This window comes from Herpailurus yagouaroundi, unplaced genomic scaffold (genome assembly GCF_014898765.1).
Source record: "Herpailurus yagouaroundi ecotype Mexico unplaced genomic scaffold, PumYag 184, whole genome shotgun sequence".
In the NCBI taxonomy this organism is placed as follows: Eukaryota; Metazoa; Chordata; class Mammalia; order Carnivora; family Felidae; genus Herpailurus; species Herpailurus yagouaroundi.
The window spans coordinates 31,381,723-31,396,795 of record NW_024412415.1 but is presented as its reverse complement, the minus strand read 5'-3'; the positions used below and the strand labels follow the sequence as shown (position 1 = coordinate 31,396,795).

Here is a 15,073-nt window from a genome sequence, read left to right as displayed (position 1 = left end):
AGATGGAATGGCAAATGCAAAAGCTCTGACCTGAGACTATGCCCAACCCGCTGTGGGACAGCACAGAGAACAGTGGGCTGGAGCGCACGAGTAGAGGGGGCAGTGGAAGAAAGCCAAGGACCTGACTGGGTGGGGCCTTTGTAGGCCATTAAGGTAAAGATTCTGTAAGCCATTATCATCTCCACTGGACAGGTAAGGAAACTAAAAGTCAGGGAGTACAGGAGCACCGGGGTGACTTGGTCAGTTAAGAGTCCATCTCTTGATTTCGGCTCAGGTCATGATCCCACAGTTCGGTTCGTGAGTTTGAGTCCCTCATCTTGCTCTGTGCTAAGCCTGCTTGGGATTCTCTCCTCTCTCTCTGCCCCTCCCCTACACATGCTCACACGCTCTCTCTCTCAAAATAAATAAATAGACTTTAAAAAAAAAAAGTCACTGGGAATGCAAGCTGGTGCAGCCACTCTGGAAAACACTATGGAGGTTCCTCAAAAAACTAAAATTGAACTACCCTACGAGCCAAGAATTGCACTACTAGGCATTTATCCACGGGATACAGGTGTGCTGTTTCAAAGGGACACATGCACCCCCATGTTTATAGAAGCACTATCCACAATAGCCAAAGTATGGAAAGAGCCCAAATGTCCATCGATGGATGAATGGATAAAGAAGATGTGGTATATATACACAATGGAGTATTACTCGGCAATCAAAAAGAATGAAATCTTGCCATCTGCAACTACGTGGATGGAATTGGAGGGTATTATGCTAAATGAAGTTAGTCAGAGAGGGACAAAAATCATATGACTTCACTCATATGAGGACTTTGAGAGACAAAACAGATGAACATAAGGGAAGGGAAACAATAATATAAAAACAGGGAGGGGGACAAAACAGAAGAGACTCATGGAGAACAAACCGAGGGTTACAGGAAGGGTTGTGGGAGGGGGGATGGGATAAATGAGGGGCACTAAGGACTCTACTCCTGAAATCACTGTTGCACTATATTCTAACTAATTTGGGTGTAAATTTAAAAAAATTAAAAAATAAAAAATAAAAAAAAGTCGGGAAGTACAAAGGACTCGTGTGAAATCAAGGTTTGCGTGAAAATGTGGTTTGGGGGAAATGCCCTGTGCTGCGATTTCTTCTCGGGGCTCAGTGTTCTCGTCATGAATGAAAAGTGTTCTTTAAGAAACAAAGAAAGAGATTAAGGATGTGCCTCATCATGGAAGGAGACCCAACGTACCCCAAGCAATGCCATATCTAAGTACATTCCACAGGAAACTCTCACAACAGTCCAAACGGAGACATGCACAAGGATGGTCGTGACCGCACTGTTCGATGCAGCCGGAGGTTGGAAACAAAGTTGTCTAAATCTAGAGGAATCAACAGAGGAGGCCAGCGTGGCCATGTGACCTGCTTTGGCCAAGGAAATGGAAGAAGTGACATGTGTCACTTCTGGACAAAAACTTTAGGAGACAACGTGGTTTACAAAATGCCCTTCTCATGTGAGCGCATTTCAGAGACGGTGCCTCCATAAGCCTGGATCCCTAATGGAAGCCAGTGAACAGAGACTCCCACTGACCTGCAAGTGTGTTAAACTGTAAGATTTTTGGTTGTGTGTTAGCTCAGCGTAACCTAATCTATCCCAACTGAGGCACATTTACAGCACAATAGTAATTTTTATAAAATCTGAATATACTTAGAGTATACAACATGATGATTTGATACACATAGACAAATGATGATTACAGTGAAGCTAATTAACAAATATATTCCTTATACAGTTACCATTTTTTGTGTGCAGGACAGCACTTGAAATCTACTATCCTAGCAAATTTCCGGTATTCAATACAGTATTATTAACTTTAGTCACCATGTTGTACACTGCATCTTTAGACTTATTCATACTACATTAACTGCAACTTTTCTTTTTCCCTTTTTTTTTTTTTTTTTTTGAGAGAGAGAGAGAGAAAGAGTGTGAGTACACAAGCCAAGGAAAGACAGAGACAATCTCTAACATGAGACCCCAAGACCCTGGGCTCATGACCCCAGCCCAAATCAAGAGTCAAGTCGGATGCTCAACTGACAGCCACCCAGGTGCCCCTTAACTGCAACGTCGTACCCTCTGACCAACACCCCCCCTCCCCATCCCTGATCTCTCTCCTCTGCTTCTATTTTTTTTAGATCCCACACGTAAGTGAGATCATGCAGTAATTTTTTTTTCTGTGTCTGGCTTATTTCATTTAAATTTTTTTTTTTTTTTTACATTTATTTATTTTTTGAGAGACACAGAGAGACAGAGCACAAGTTGGGGAGAGGCAGAGAGAGAGGGAGACACAGAATCCGAAGCAGGCTCCAGGCTCCGAGCTGACAGTACAGAGCCAGACGCGGGGCTCGAACTCACAAACCGTGAGATCATGACCTGAGCCGAAGTTGGATGCCCAGCTGACTGAGCCACCCAGGTGCCCCGGCTTACTTCATTTAATATAACATCTTCCAGGTACATCCACGTTGTCACAAATTGTAGGATCTCCTTTTTTTAAGGCTGAATAACAACACAGTCACATTCAGCACTCTACGCACAGAAACACACAAAACAACGCCATCTACCTCCCAAAGGTACACATACCCAACAAAACATGGAACTATAAGACCATGCATTAAATACCGGAGAGTGGGTGAGTGGGTGCCTGTGAAAGAAAAGGAAATGGAGAGGGGGAAATGACCGCAAAGGGGAAGACAAAAGAAAAAACGGAAAAGTATAAAAAGGTTTGCTAAATACATTGTACAAATATTAGAAATTTAAGTCACCCACTGATTTACTCAAACATTTTGGCACTTCATATGTGCCAGCTACCGTATTCCATGTGCTACTTACAGAGCAATGAATCAGAAAAAGGCTGCCCTAACCTTATAGTTTATGGTGTACAGAAGAGAGAGATCTTTCAAACATCCTAGTAAAAAAAAGTTAGAGACAGTGAACAAATGTCATTTAAAGAAAAAAAAAAAAATCAGGTGATGGGCACTAGCGGGCTCAGTCAGTGGAGTATGCAACTCTTATTCTCGAGGTCCGGCGTGAGCTCGAGGCCCACACTGGGCATGGAGGCTACTTGAAAAAAAAAAAGGAGAGGGGCGCCTGGGTGGCGCAGTCGGTTAAGCGTCCGACTTCAGCCAGGTCACGATCTCGCGGTCCGTGAGTTCGAGCCCCGCGTCGGGCTCTGGGCTGATGGCTCAGAGCCTGGAGCCTGTTTCTGATTCTGTGTCTCCCTCTCTCTCTGCCCCTCCCCCGTTCATGCTCTGTCTCTCTCTGTCCCAAAAATAAATAGACGTTGAAAAAAATAAATAAATAAATTTTTAAAAAAAGAAGGAAAAGGAGGAGGAGAAGGAGAAGAAGAAAGAAAAGAAAAAAAAGACACTCTTTTAAGTGCCCTGTCTTAAAAAAAAAAAATCTGGCGAATATGGGAAAGTGACCTCCTTTAGAGATTAGGTGGTCTGTGAACACCTCTGAGGAAATGACACTGAGGCAGAGATGATGATTGCTTCCTTCCTAGCATGGGCAGAGGAAGAGATGATTCATTCTAGGCAAAGGGAGCAGCATGTGCAAGGGCCTGGAGGGAACACAGACCATCCCAAGGAGGAAGTGAAAGAAGACTAGCAGAATGGAAGAAAGGAGCGGCAGGAAATGTGGTCGAAGAGATGGGGGGTGGGGGGCCCCAGTGGGCAAATCACTTGGTCTCACAGCCCGAAAGGAGTCTGGATTTCATTCTAACTGCAATGGAACCAGGAAACCATTTTAAACGGGAATAATATGATCTTATTTCCAATTTATTTCATGCTAACACTTAGCTCCCTTGCAATATGCTCAGACATTTCTGCAAAACTCGCAAAAGAGGTATTTGTGCCCTCTTTTTCTTCAAGGACCCCCACAACTTGCATAAACTTCAGGTCCCATGTAACCCAGCTCTGTCTGAATGCTTTAAGTGCTAAGTTAGAGGTAAAGCCCAAAGTGCCAAGCAACCACAGAGGAGAAGCAACCTTGCCAGTTACCAAGAGGTCCTTAATGTCACTGGACAGGACCACGTTCCGAACTGTGCCCCGGTCTAATCACAGAAATCACGAGAACAGCAGCTTTGCTTGAGAAATACTCTTAAAGGTGAAAGCTGAAGGTGCGTACAGCTTTCCTCCCATTCGTGCCAGGAAGTGTAGGGCAACAGTCCCTGTTTGTCTCAGGCAGCCTACACAGAGATGCCTCCTATTGTAACACAGCAATGAGTCATGGAGGTACATGCAGATGGTACAAAAACCTAAGCGATCGCTGGGAGAGTCCTTTATCCAGAAGCAAAGGCACCTTAACGTACATACCCACCACCACAAATGGAAATTACCTTCTAGTTTCCTTCAGCTTTCTCAACATTACCCAGTAAGGAAGACACCAGCAGCAGCTAACATTTATGGAAGGTTTACTATGTATTATTAGCTCCCTGGATCTTCACAAAGACCATAGGTGGGTTCTATCAATTAGCTCCATTTTCTGCAGGTGAGAAAACTAAAACTAAGCCTTCGGGAGACCGAGAGACCAGCCCCAGGTCACAAAACCACAGAATAACAGGGCCAAGGCTTCAACCTTAGCCTGACTCCAGAGTCCAACCTCTTAACCGCTGCTGAGAATCTCCCAGTCCCACCAAATTTTTCTGCCACCAACTCCAGGGTAGTTTATTCTTTTCCTCCTTGTATTTTCTTTTAATGAGATTCCTCCGCTTGGCAAAAATACAATTGTGGTGTCACAATTAACAACAGAATGACAACAGGTACTTCCACTCAGTACCCACCTCCAAATCAAATAGGAGCAGGATGGTCAGGCCACAACATTCAACCAGCCACTGTGGTCAAAACTTGCCCTGCCCTGTGCTGGGGCACTTTCAGTTTGTTTGAAGGGGATAAAATCCTGTGCAGTAAGTCTGAATAAATGCCTACAAAGAATGTGACTTCTACAAGTCAATATTATGCAAAATAGACACTTCAGGTTTTTTTGGGTTTTTTTTTTTGAGAAAGCACCAGCGGGGGAGGGGCATACGTGGAGGCGGGAGGGGCGGGGGCAGGGAGAGAGAGAGGGAGACAGAATATCTTAAGCAGGCTCCATGCTCAGTGCGGAGCCCAGGGCTGGGCTCCATCCCATGACCCTGGGATCATGACCTGAGCTAAAATCAAGAGCAGGATGCTTAACCGACTAAGCCACCCAGGAGCCCCAACATTACAGTACTGCACTGAAGGGGGTCTGATGGGAGCAGGTCTGAGGAACCTGGCTCAGTTCACATGACAGGTCCACCACTGGCCTGGTGATCATGAAAGAGATGGACAGAGCCACGAACCCAGAAGGTCCCCAGGCTATTAAAATCTAAAGAGAGAAAGGAAGGTTATAGAAATCACCAAAGGGCAGAAGGTTCAGGCCTACTCCACCATTTCATCAGCTAGCTTCCATGCATCTCCAGTGTGCAAATAAAAGATTAAGAACCAAATATTTTCCGGTTAATTCTCCAGCTAGTCCGATCTCTCTCCCTCAGTCTTGTCCCTCACTCAGGACGCAACACGAGTTGTGGCAATTCAGAAACACCCAATGGCACAACCTCATCATTGTTTAATGAGATAAAGCGCTGGCTTGCGAGCATACTGGAAGCCGCAGGATGGAGCACCTTGTGTATGGTTTTCCTGGCTTTGAGTGTTCCTGTCTCAGGTCAGGAGTTTAGGGCTCATGGTAAAGTACGGAAAGCTAGAAGAGACACTAGTGCCGAGCATTTCTGAATGAATGAATGAATGAATGAATGAATGAATGAATGAAGCAGTTGAAGAAGAAGAAAGCAGCACCCTTGGAGACAAAATAGTTTCCAGGAAGAAGGCCAAGGACCCGCAGCCCCTGAAGTCGGCCAGGGGAAAGCCACGGGGATATTGGTGTACCCACGCCCCTGCTAGCCAGCGAGCAGCCGCAACGAGGCACTCCAGGCCCACAGGTGTCACGTACAAAGGTGAGGACACTGCTCACCAGTCCCAACTCCACACTTCATACCCTAAGCCTGCCTCAAAGACAGAAGCGAGCTTAATTCTTTCCAGGACATCTGCTCCCTTCTCCCCTGTACAGACTAGGATCTGGGGAAAACAGCCGGGGAGGGGTGGGAGAGCAGGCAGTTTTCATCTTGGGGGGGGGGGGGGGGGGAGAGAAAGTGAATGGCCAGGGACCAAGGATGACTGCAAGGATCGACAGAGGAGGCAAATCGGGACACCTTGGGTCCACCGACTGGTCTGAGTCAGGAGCACAATCTCTGCTTAGTCACCGATACCTCGGCAGCCAGGAGTTCCGCGCCCCTGCCAGCCCGAGACGTACGTGACGAACCCGAGCTGAGCCCCGCGCGCCGCGCACACCCGACTCGGCTCCTATACCCCAGCAGGGGCCTCCGCAGCCAGGCCCGGCGCTCGCCGCCCACCCCAGACTTACTCCGCCGAGCTGGTCCCGTTAACCGCGGAGCCGTCGGGGGCCGGGTTCAGCTGGATGGGCGTCGGCTTCTTCTTGGGCATTCTGGACCCGGGAAGGCGCTTCTAACTCCGAGGGGAGGGCGGCCCCTCTCTTGCTTCCTCCCTCTGAGCTGCCCCACGCCCGCCGCGCAGGGCCAAGTCGGGGCCACGCGCCCGGGGGCAGCGTCGGGGGGCGCGCCCCGCGTGGTCCCTTCAGCGCCGAGGGGCCGCTGGCGGTCTCGGGGGACCCCCGCCCCACTCGCCCGGGGCTCGGCTTGGCGCGCAAGGAATCGAAGGGCTTCCCAGGCGGCGCAGCTCGGCAGCGCGGGATTCCCTCCCTCTTTTCCTCAGTCAACCGGTCCCTAGGGTTCGACAGACACCGCCACAGCCCTGCTCCAGCTTCAGCCTGGAAAGTACGGCCGCCGCCGGCCCCCTCCCCGCAGCTCCGCGCAGCAGTCCCAGGGAGGGAATGGAGGGCGGAGGAGGGGCGGGGACGGGGGAAGCCTCGCCCCTCCACCCGGACTGCTGCGTTTCCCACACACCCACTCGGCTCCGCCCCTATTGCCGCGCCGACAGCCAATGGAAGCACGCCTCGGCGGCAGATGACGCGGAAATACGTCACGGGGGCGCGGCGCGCTGCCCTGGGGGCGGAGTCCGGCTCTGGCTCCACAGCGCCCTCTGCTGCCCCGCGGCACTTAGGTAGAACCACCGGGAAAGGGGGTTGTGGGTCCCGGCTCCCGCAGCTAACAGCCAGGTGGGCTTCACCAGGCCCTGTTTGAGGCGGTCTCCTCGACTGGAGCGCCCCCCTGGGTCCGGGTCACATTGAAAGAGGTGAAATAATAACGTGAATACGGAAAAAGATATCTTCTCATTTCTACAGGAGAGAAAGCGTGGGGGAATAGAAAACTTGCCAGGAGACTCCTTGCGTCAAACAAACTGACAGATACATAGATTTATATAAAATTGTAATACGCACTACTCAACTACTTATGAGGGTGCAGAGAGGTGGGTACTCAACACTGATGAGATTGTAATAGGGGCAACTGTTTTTGGAGCAGATTGGTAGTTTTTTGAAGTCTTGAACGCCCCTCCCTTTAAAAAAATCCTTTAGGGGCACCCGGGTGGCTCAGTCGGTTAAGCATCTGACTTCAGCCCAGGTCATGATCTCCCCGTCTATCAGTTCCAGTCCTGCCTAGGACTCTGTGCTGGCAGCTCAGAGCCTGGAGCCTGCTTCGTATTCTGTGTCTCTCTCTCTCTCTCTCTCTCTCTCTCTCTCTCTCTCTGTCCCTCCATCGCTTGCACACTCTCCCTCTCTCTTTCTCTCTCTCTCTCAAAAATAAACATTAAAAAAAATTTTAATCCTTTAAATCAATTAAATCCTGTAAACCAGTTCTATGAAATGTAATAAAGGAGGCACAATACCTTTTTTTTTTTTAGGAGGCAAAATACCTATTCTTAAAAATGTGGATTCAGGGAGGCAGAGAGTGGGGAAAAAATAAAAATAAATAAATAATCAAAATGTAAATTCAGTCCTTCTCTTCCCCCTTCACCCTTCCTATTCCACCCTAAAGGAATTTGGTGTGCAGAACAAAGTAAACGTCCACACCCAGTGCTCCAGAGAAGCGTGTCAGCCACCCAGCTGTCTGCAGCAAGGTTTCCTTTCATTTTGTAGCCCTTGATAGTGTTTGAATTTTTATTATGGCTATAACTTAATTAAGAATAGTTAATTTTTTTATTTTTTAATGTTTTTATTTTTGAGAGAGAGACAGAGACAGAGAGTGAGCAGAGGAGGGACAGAGAGAGAGAGAAAGAGACACAGAATCCGAAGCAGGCTCCAGGCTCTGAGCCGTCAGCACAGAGCCCAACGCGGGGCTCGAACCCATGACCTGTGAGACCATGACCTGAGCCAAAATCCAACGCTCAACTGACTGAGCCACCCAGGCGCCCCAAACATTTAAAATTTTTAAACATTAAAATGAGAACGTAAACTAGTGCAGACACTTTGGGAAATAGTCTGGCAGTTCCCTCAAACACTTAAATACAGTTACCATATGACCCAGAAATTCCACCCCTAACTATATACTCAAGAGAAATGAAAAATGTATATCCATGCAAAAACGTACACACAGATGCTTATGGAAGCATTATTCATAACAGCCAAAGAGCGGAAGCAACCCAGATGTCCATGAACTCATGAACGGATAAACAAAATGTGACATACCCATACAATGGCATAGTACTCAGCCCCGAAGAAGAATGAAGTGCTGATCCATGCTACAGCATGAATGACTTCGAAGACATTATGCTAAGTGAAAGAAGTCAGTCATGAAAGACTACATATTGTATGATCCCATTTATATGAAATGTCCAGAATAGGTAAATCTGTAGAGACAGTAAGTGGATTAGTGTTTGTTTAGGGCTTGGTGGGGCAGGTGAACTGGGGACTGCAGAATGATAAAGGCGTAAGGCTTCTTTCTGAGGTTACGACAATGTCCTAAAACTGACAGTGGTGATGGTTACACATCTCTGTGAATTTATTTAAACCATTGAATTGTACACTTTTTTAATTTTAGAGTTGGGGGAGAGGGACAGAAGGAGAGAGAGAGAGACAGAGAGAGAGAGAGGCAGAGAGAGAGAGAGAATTTTAAGCAGGCTCCACATTCAGCACAGAGCCCAACACAGGGCTCAATCTCATGATTCTGAGATCATGACGTGAGAGGAAATCAAGAGTCAGAAGCTCAACTGACTGAACCACCCAGGTGCCCCCGAGTTATACACTTCAATTTTGTTTTTGTTTGTTTCCTTGCTTTTAAGTAGCCTCCATGCTCATGGAGCCCAATGTGGGGCTTGAACTCATGACCCTGAGATCAAGAGTCACATATTCTACCAACTGAGCCAGCCAGGTGCTCCTAGGCAAAGATTTCTTAAATAAGGCACAAAAAAAACAATCATGAAGGGAAAATATGATAAATTGGACTCTGTTACAGTTAATTACTTTTGGCCTTCAAGAAGGATTAAAAGAGAAAAGACAATTATACTGCATATGTACAATGCAACACAAATTTGGGGCACCTGGGTGGCTCAGTCAGTTAAGGGTCTGACTCCTGGTTTTGGCTCAGGTCATGATCTCACAGTTTGTGGAATTCACTTCCTCGTCGGACTCTGTGCTAACAGCATGGGGACTGCTTGGGATTCTCTCTCTCCCTCTCTCTTTGCCCCTCCCCTGTTCTCTCTCTCTCTCTCTCTCTCTCTCTCTCTCTCTCTCCAAATAAATTAGCTTAAAAAAAAAAAGAAAGTATTTACAAGAATGTTCGTAACAACACTGTTTGTAACAGTTATCACGGAACAACCCAAATGTTCATCAGCCATAAATAAACAAATTGTGGTAAATTCCTACAATGAAATGTTCTATAGTTTGGTGAAAATTGACTACAATTACTTGCAACAATATGAATGATCTCAAAAATACCCTGTTGAGTAGAAGAAGCTAGACATAAAATGTAATACTAATATATATATATATGGGCAAACCTAATCTATGGTGTTAGAAGCTGAGACAGTGATTATCCCTGAGGAGTGGAATAATATGCTGGTAAGTTAAAGGGGGCTTTTTAGGTGCTAGTAATGTTTGCTTTCTTGATCCAGGTATAGGTTGTACAGGTGTATTCCATTTATGATTTATGTACTTTTCTGGATGTATGTTACCCTTCAATAAAACAATTACAACAGAAAAGAAAAAGAAATTCGCTCAACATGAGTGCCTGGGTGGCTCAGTCGGTTGAGCCTCCAACTTTGGCTCAGGTCATGATCTCACAGTCTGTGAGTTCGAGCCCTGCATCGGGCTCTGTGCTGACGGCTCAGAGCCTGGATCCTGCTTCAGATTCTGTGTCTCCCTCTCTCTCTGACCCTCCCCTGTTCATGCTCTGTCTCTCTCTGTCTCAAAAATAAATAAACATTAAAAAAAAATTTTTTTAAAGAAATTCCCTCAACATTATGAATCATCTGGGAAATGCAAATCAAAACTACAATGCGATATTGTTAGAAGGCTATCATCAAAAAGAAAAGTGATAACAAGTGTTGGCAGGGTGTGGAGAAAAGGGAACCCTTGTTCACTGTTGGTGGGAATGCAAATTGATATAGCCAGAATGGAAAACAGTATGAAGGTTCCTAAAAAATACATACATACATACATACATACATACATACATACATAGAAATAACATTACCATTCAGTCCAGCAATCTCACTTCTGGGTATTTATCCAAAGGAATTGAGATCAGGATCTCAAGGAGATATCTGCACTCCCATATTCATTGCAGTATTATTCACAATAACCAAGATATGGAAATAACCTAAGTGTTTGTCAATGGATGAATGGATAAAGAAGATGTGGTATTTTTACACAGCGGAAGATTATTCAGCTACAAGAAGAAAGAAATCCTGATATTTACAACAACATGGAAGGGCTGTGAGGGCATCTCTCATGCTAAGTGAGAGATGATACCTCTTAAGTGGAATCTTAAAAAAGCCAAACTCAGGGAAAAAGAGAGTGAAAAGGTGGTTACTAGAGACTGGAGTGGGGGTGGGGGTGAAATGGGGAGCTATTGGTGAAAGGTATAAACTACCAGTTATAAGAATAACAAGTTCTGGGGGCGCCTGGGTGGCTTGGCCGGTTAAGAGTCTGACTTTGGCTCACGGTCCGTGAGTTCGAGCCCCGCATCGGGCTCTGTGCTGACAGCTCAGAGCCTGGAGCCTGTTTCGGATTCTGTGTCTCCCTCTCTCTCTGCCCCTCCCCTGTTCATGCTCTGTCTCTGTCTCAAAAATAAATAAACGTTAAAAAAAAAAAAAAAAAAGAATAACGAGCTCTGGGGATATAATGTAGAGCATGGTGATTATAGCTAATAATACTGTATTATATACTTGAATGTTGCTAAAACAGTAAATCTTAAATATTTTCATAACAGAAAAGAAATGGTAATTATGTGACAGAATGAAGGTGTTATCTAATGTTATGGTGGTAATCATTTTGCAATATATAAATGTATCAACTCGACAGTTGTACACCTTAAATTATACAATATTCCGTGTCAATTATATATCAATAAAGCTAGGATTAAAAAAAGAAATTAAAAAAAATTTTAAAAAAACTTTAAAAAAAAAAGGGGCGCCTGGGTGGCTCAGTCGGTTAAACGTCTGACTTCAGCTCAGGTCATGATCTCGCGGTCCATGAGTTCGAGCCCAGCGTCGGGCTCTGTGCTGACAGCTCAGAGCCTGGAGCCTGTTTCAGATTCTGTGTCTCCCTCTCTCTCTGACCCTCCCCCATTCATGCTTTGTCTCTCTCTGTCTCAAAAATAAATAAACGTTATAAAAAAAATTAAAAAAAAATCATAAGAAAACATTTTTTCTTAGAAAATAGGTCAAACTGACCAAAATGTGTTTTTATTTGTTCTGTTTTGCTTTTTAGATTGAAAGAGTGATAAGGGCTTTCTCACAATAAAATACTGTCTCCTGAGCATTTTGTTTTTTGTTTCAAATTGTGTGGGTTTTTATTTTTTTCATTTTAATGTCTTTTAGTTTATTTTTATTTCTTTTGAAAGAGCGATAGAGCAGGCGGGGGAGGGACAGAGAGCAAGGGAGACAGAGAATCCCAAGCAGGCTCTGCACCATCAGCACAGAGCCCAATGTGGGGCTTGAACTCACAAACGGTGAGATCATGACCTCAGCTGAAGACAAGAGTCAGACGCTTAACTGACTGAGCCACCCAGGTGCCCCTCAAGTTGTGTGGGTTTTTAAAAAAAAAATGTACAACTAAAAAAATTTTTGAAATAAAAAACTATATAACTAATTACAGTTCAGTATGTGGGAAAAAAAACTAAGAAAGTATAAAAAGGAAATTAAAAACCATTGATGATAACACTACCCAATGATAGCTTCTGTTTACATTATGGAGGCTTGTATTTATCTTAGCCATACTCACATTAGGTTGATATTATAGGATCAATGAACTTTATCAATTTATGAGCTATATTTTAGAGGCAAGTCCATATTTGCTTCTCACAAATTAAGATTTTTTATTCTGTTATTAGGAAAAAGTCAGTTGGGAGATTCAAAATAAAAAATGCCAAGGTATTGCACATAGAAGTTATTCTATATGAACAAACTCCAGGCTACACTTTTTTTCTTACTTATTTTATTTTATTTTATTTTATTTTATTTTATTTTATTTATTTTCTCTTTTTAATGCTACAGTTTCCTACTCTCTAGTCAAGAGAATTCTGGTTCTTTATTAAATGCTTTCACTAGCATTAACTTTGTTGGCCTGTAATTCATTTGTCTAAGGTGGGGCTAATTTTTAAGTGGTTTAAATAAATACCTAAGAAATATAATCCATTGTCTAGATTTTTAAGCTTCTGTGAGTTTGGCAGCTGTTCCCAACGAGTAACTGAGGGAAGGGTCACAGTGTGAAGGGTAACACTACCCTCCCCACCCCCTTCAGAGGAGGTACATCCGCTTCCTCAATGCTGGTTGTCAAACATTCCAAATGCAATGAAACCACTGGGTTATTTTGGGAACCACTTTTAATGGTCACTTGCCCTTCATTTTAAAGGAAAAGAGGCCTCAACAAGGTGAGGAATGATGTAATGCAATTGCTCTCTAAGGATGTGGCTTCAGCCAGACAGGATGTCAGATCTGGCACCTTTTTTTTGGAGGGGTGTGGGGGTAGGGACCTCACCCCAGCTTGGCATCTGAGAGAGACGGGGTACTTGGCTTTTCACCTCTGGGTAGCATAGTGAAAGAAGATACACTTGGGACACACCAGCTTCCTACAGTGCAGCTGTGGAAAAGGAAGTCTTGACTTCCTTTAGAATCACAATCCAGGATCCCGGATATTCTTGTTCTCAAATCTGGTCTGAGAGTAAACAAATCTCTCCCCTAGGACATTCATTTGAATGCTTGTCATCGTTGATCTTTTTTTTTTTTTTTTCCTTTCTTTTTCATGTTTCTTCTACTCAGCCGAAAACCCCTGTATCACCCTGTTCCCGCCAAGTGCTTTGCAAAGATTAGAAGCAGGAAATTTAAAATGAGAGTAACCATTTGATCTACAGTGATCTGAGAGCTATGACAAGAGCATATAGGGCCTCCACAGGCCGACCCACCCTAACAGCTGACTGGCAATCTTTTTATAATTCACACTCTTTCTCGAAGGCCAGGTCAGCTTATAGAGAGCTGAGAATTTGCCTGAAAAGAGTTTCATCTCCAACAACGAACTGTGCATGACACATAGTCCTGGGTTTATGTATATTTTACGATATTTTAAGCTATAATTATTGGTACATCAACGTGTTCTGCAGTTTTGTGTATTCCCAAGGAGCAAGGAATCTCTGCAATGTGCCAGATTGTTTTAATTGTACAGTCTCATAAAATATAAAGTATTGTCATTATAATGATAGCATTGTAGTGTCATCATAATTACCACTAAACCAGATGGCTATTTATCCTTGCTCCTTTGTGGGCTTCCTCTGAACAGATAGACCTTTATCTATTGGTGGAGCATGGGATCCTAGATTGGCCTGTGATATGGGGATTCTGCATACAGAGAATGGGATACGGAGTTATTTTAGAATTTTAGGGCTGCATTATAATAGTCAAGGTGTTCAATCACCCCATACTATAAATGGGAACACAGCCTCAAAATGTTCAGTGGCATCCTACAAGACCGCATACCTCGTTAGTGGTAGAACAGGGACATACCTCCTGATTCCCAGGTCAATGATCTTTTAAAGAGTCTTGGTATCTTGAGTGCCTGGCTGTTCAGTCAGAGGGGCATGTGACCCTTGATCTCAAGATCCTGAGTTAGAGCCCCAGTTTGGGTATAGAGATTACATACATACATACATACATACATACATAAATCAGTCAGTCAGTCAGTCAGTCAGACAGTCAATCAGTTGGTCAATCAGTCTGTCTTGGTATCTTCCCAAATAGCAGACAAGTAAAATTAGTTTTTTGTTTTGTTTTTGTTTTTAAGTAAGCTCTAAGCCCACTATGGGGCTTGAACTCAAGATCCTGAGATCCAGAATGTATGCTCTACCCACTGGAGCCAACCAGACACCCCCAAATTAGCTTGGTTTAATCAGGATGGGGGAGCGCCTGGGTAGCTCCGTCAGTTGAACGTCAGACATCAGCTCAGGTCATGATCTCATAGTTTGTGAATTCGAGTCCTGTCCCTCTCTCTCTCTGCTCCTCTGTCAGTGCAGAGCCTGCTTCAGATCTTCTGTTCCCCTCTCTCTCTGCCTCCCACCCTCACTCTCTCACTCTCAAAAGTAAATAAAACATTAAAAAAAAAACAGTAATGAGGATGGGGTGCTTGACTAGCTCAGTCAATGGAGTGTGTAACTCTTGATCTCCGGGTTGTGAGTTCGAGCCCCACGTTGGGTGTAGAGATCACTTATAAATAAAAGCCTTAAAAAAAGTCATCAGGTAAGTTTGTTTAGCTGTGATATTTTCTTTTCTTTCCTTCCTTCTTTCTTTCTTTCTTTCTTTCTTTCTTTCTTTCTTTCTTTCTTTCTTT

At 44.5% G+C, this 15,073-nt stretch overlaps 1 protein-coding gene across 1 annotated transcript in view; it reads right to left on the bottom strand.

Moving 5' to 3' along the window:
• The window catches only part of MAP2K1 (mitogen-activated protein kinase kinase 1), a 79,426-nt gene extending 72,410 nt beyond the window's left edge, over positions 1-7,016 (bottom strand). The window contains exon 1 of the mRNA XM_040493039.1: positions 6,485-7,016. Coding sequence (XP_040348973.1) covers positions 6,485-6,564 — 80 coding nt within the window. The 5' untranslated portion in view covers positions 6,565-7,016. The remainder of the gene's footprint in view (positions 1-6,484) is intronic.
• Between the last annotated feature and the right edge of the window lie 8,057 nt (positions 7,017-15,073).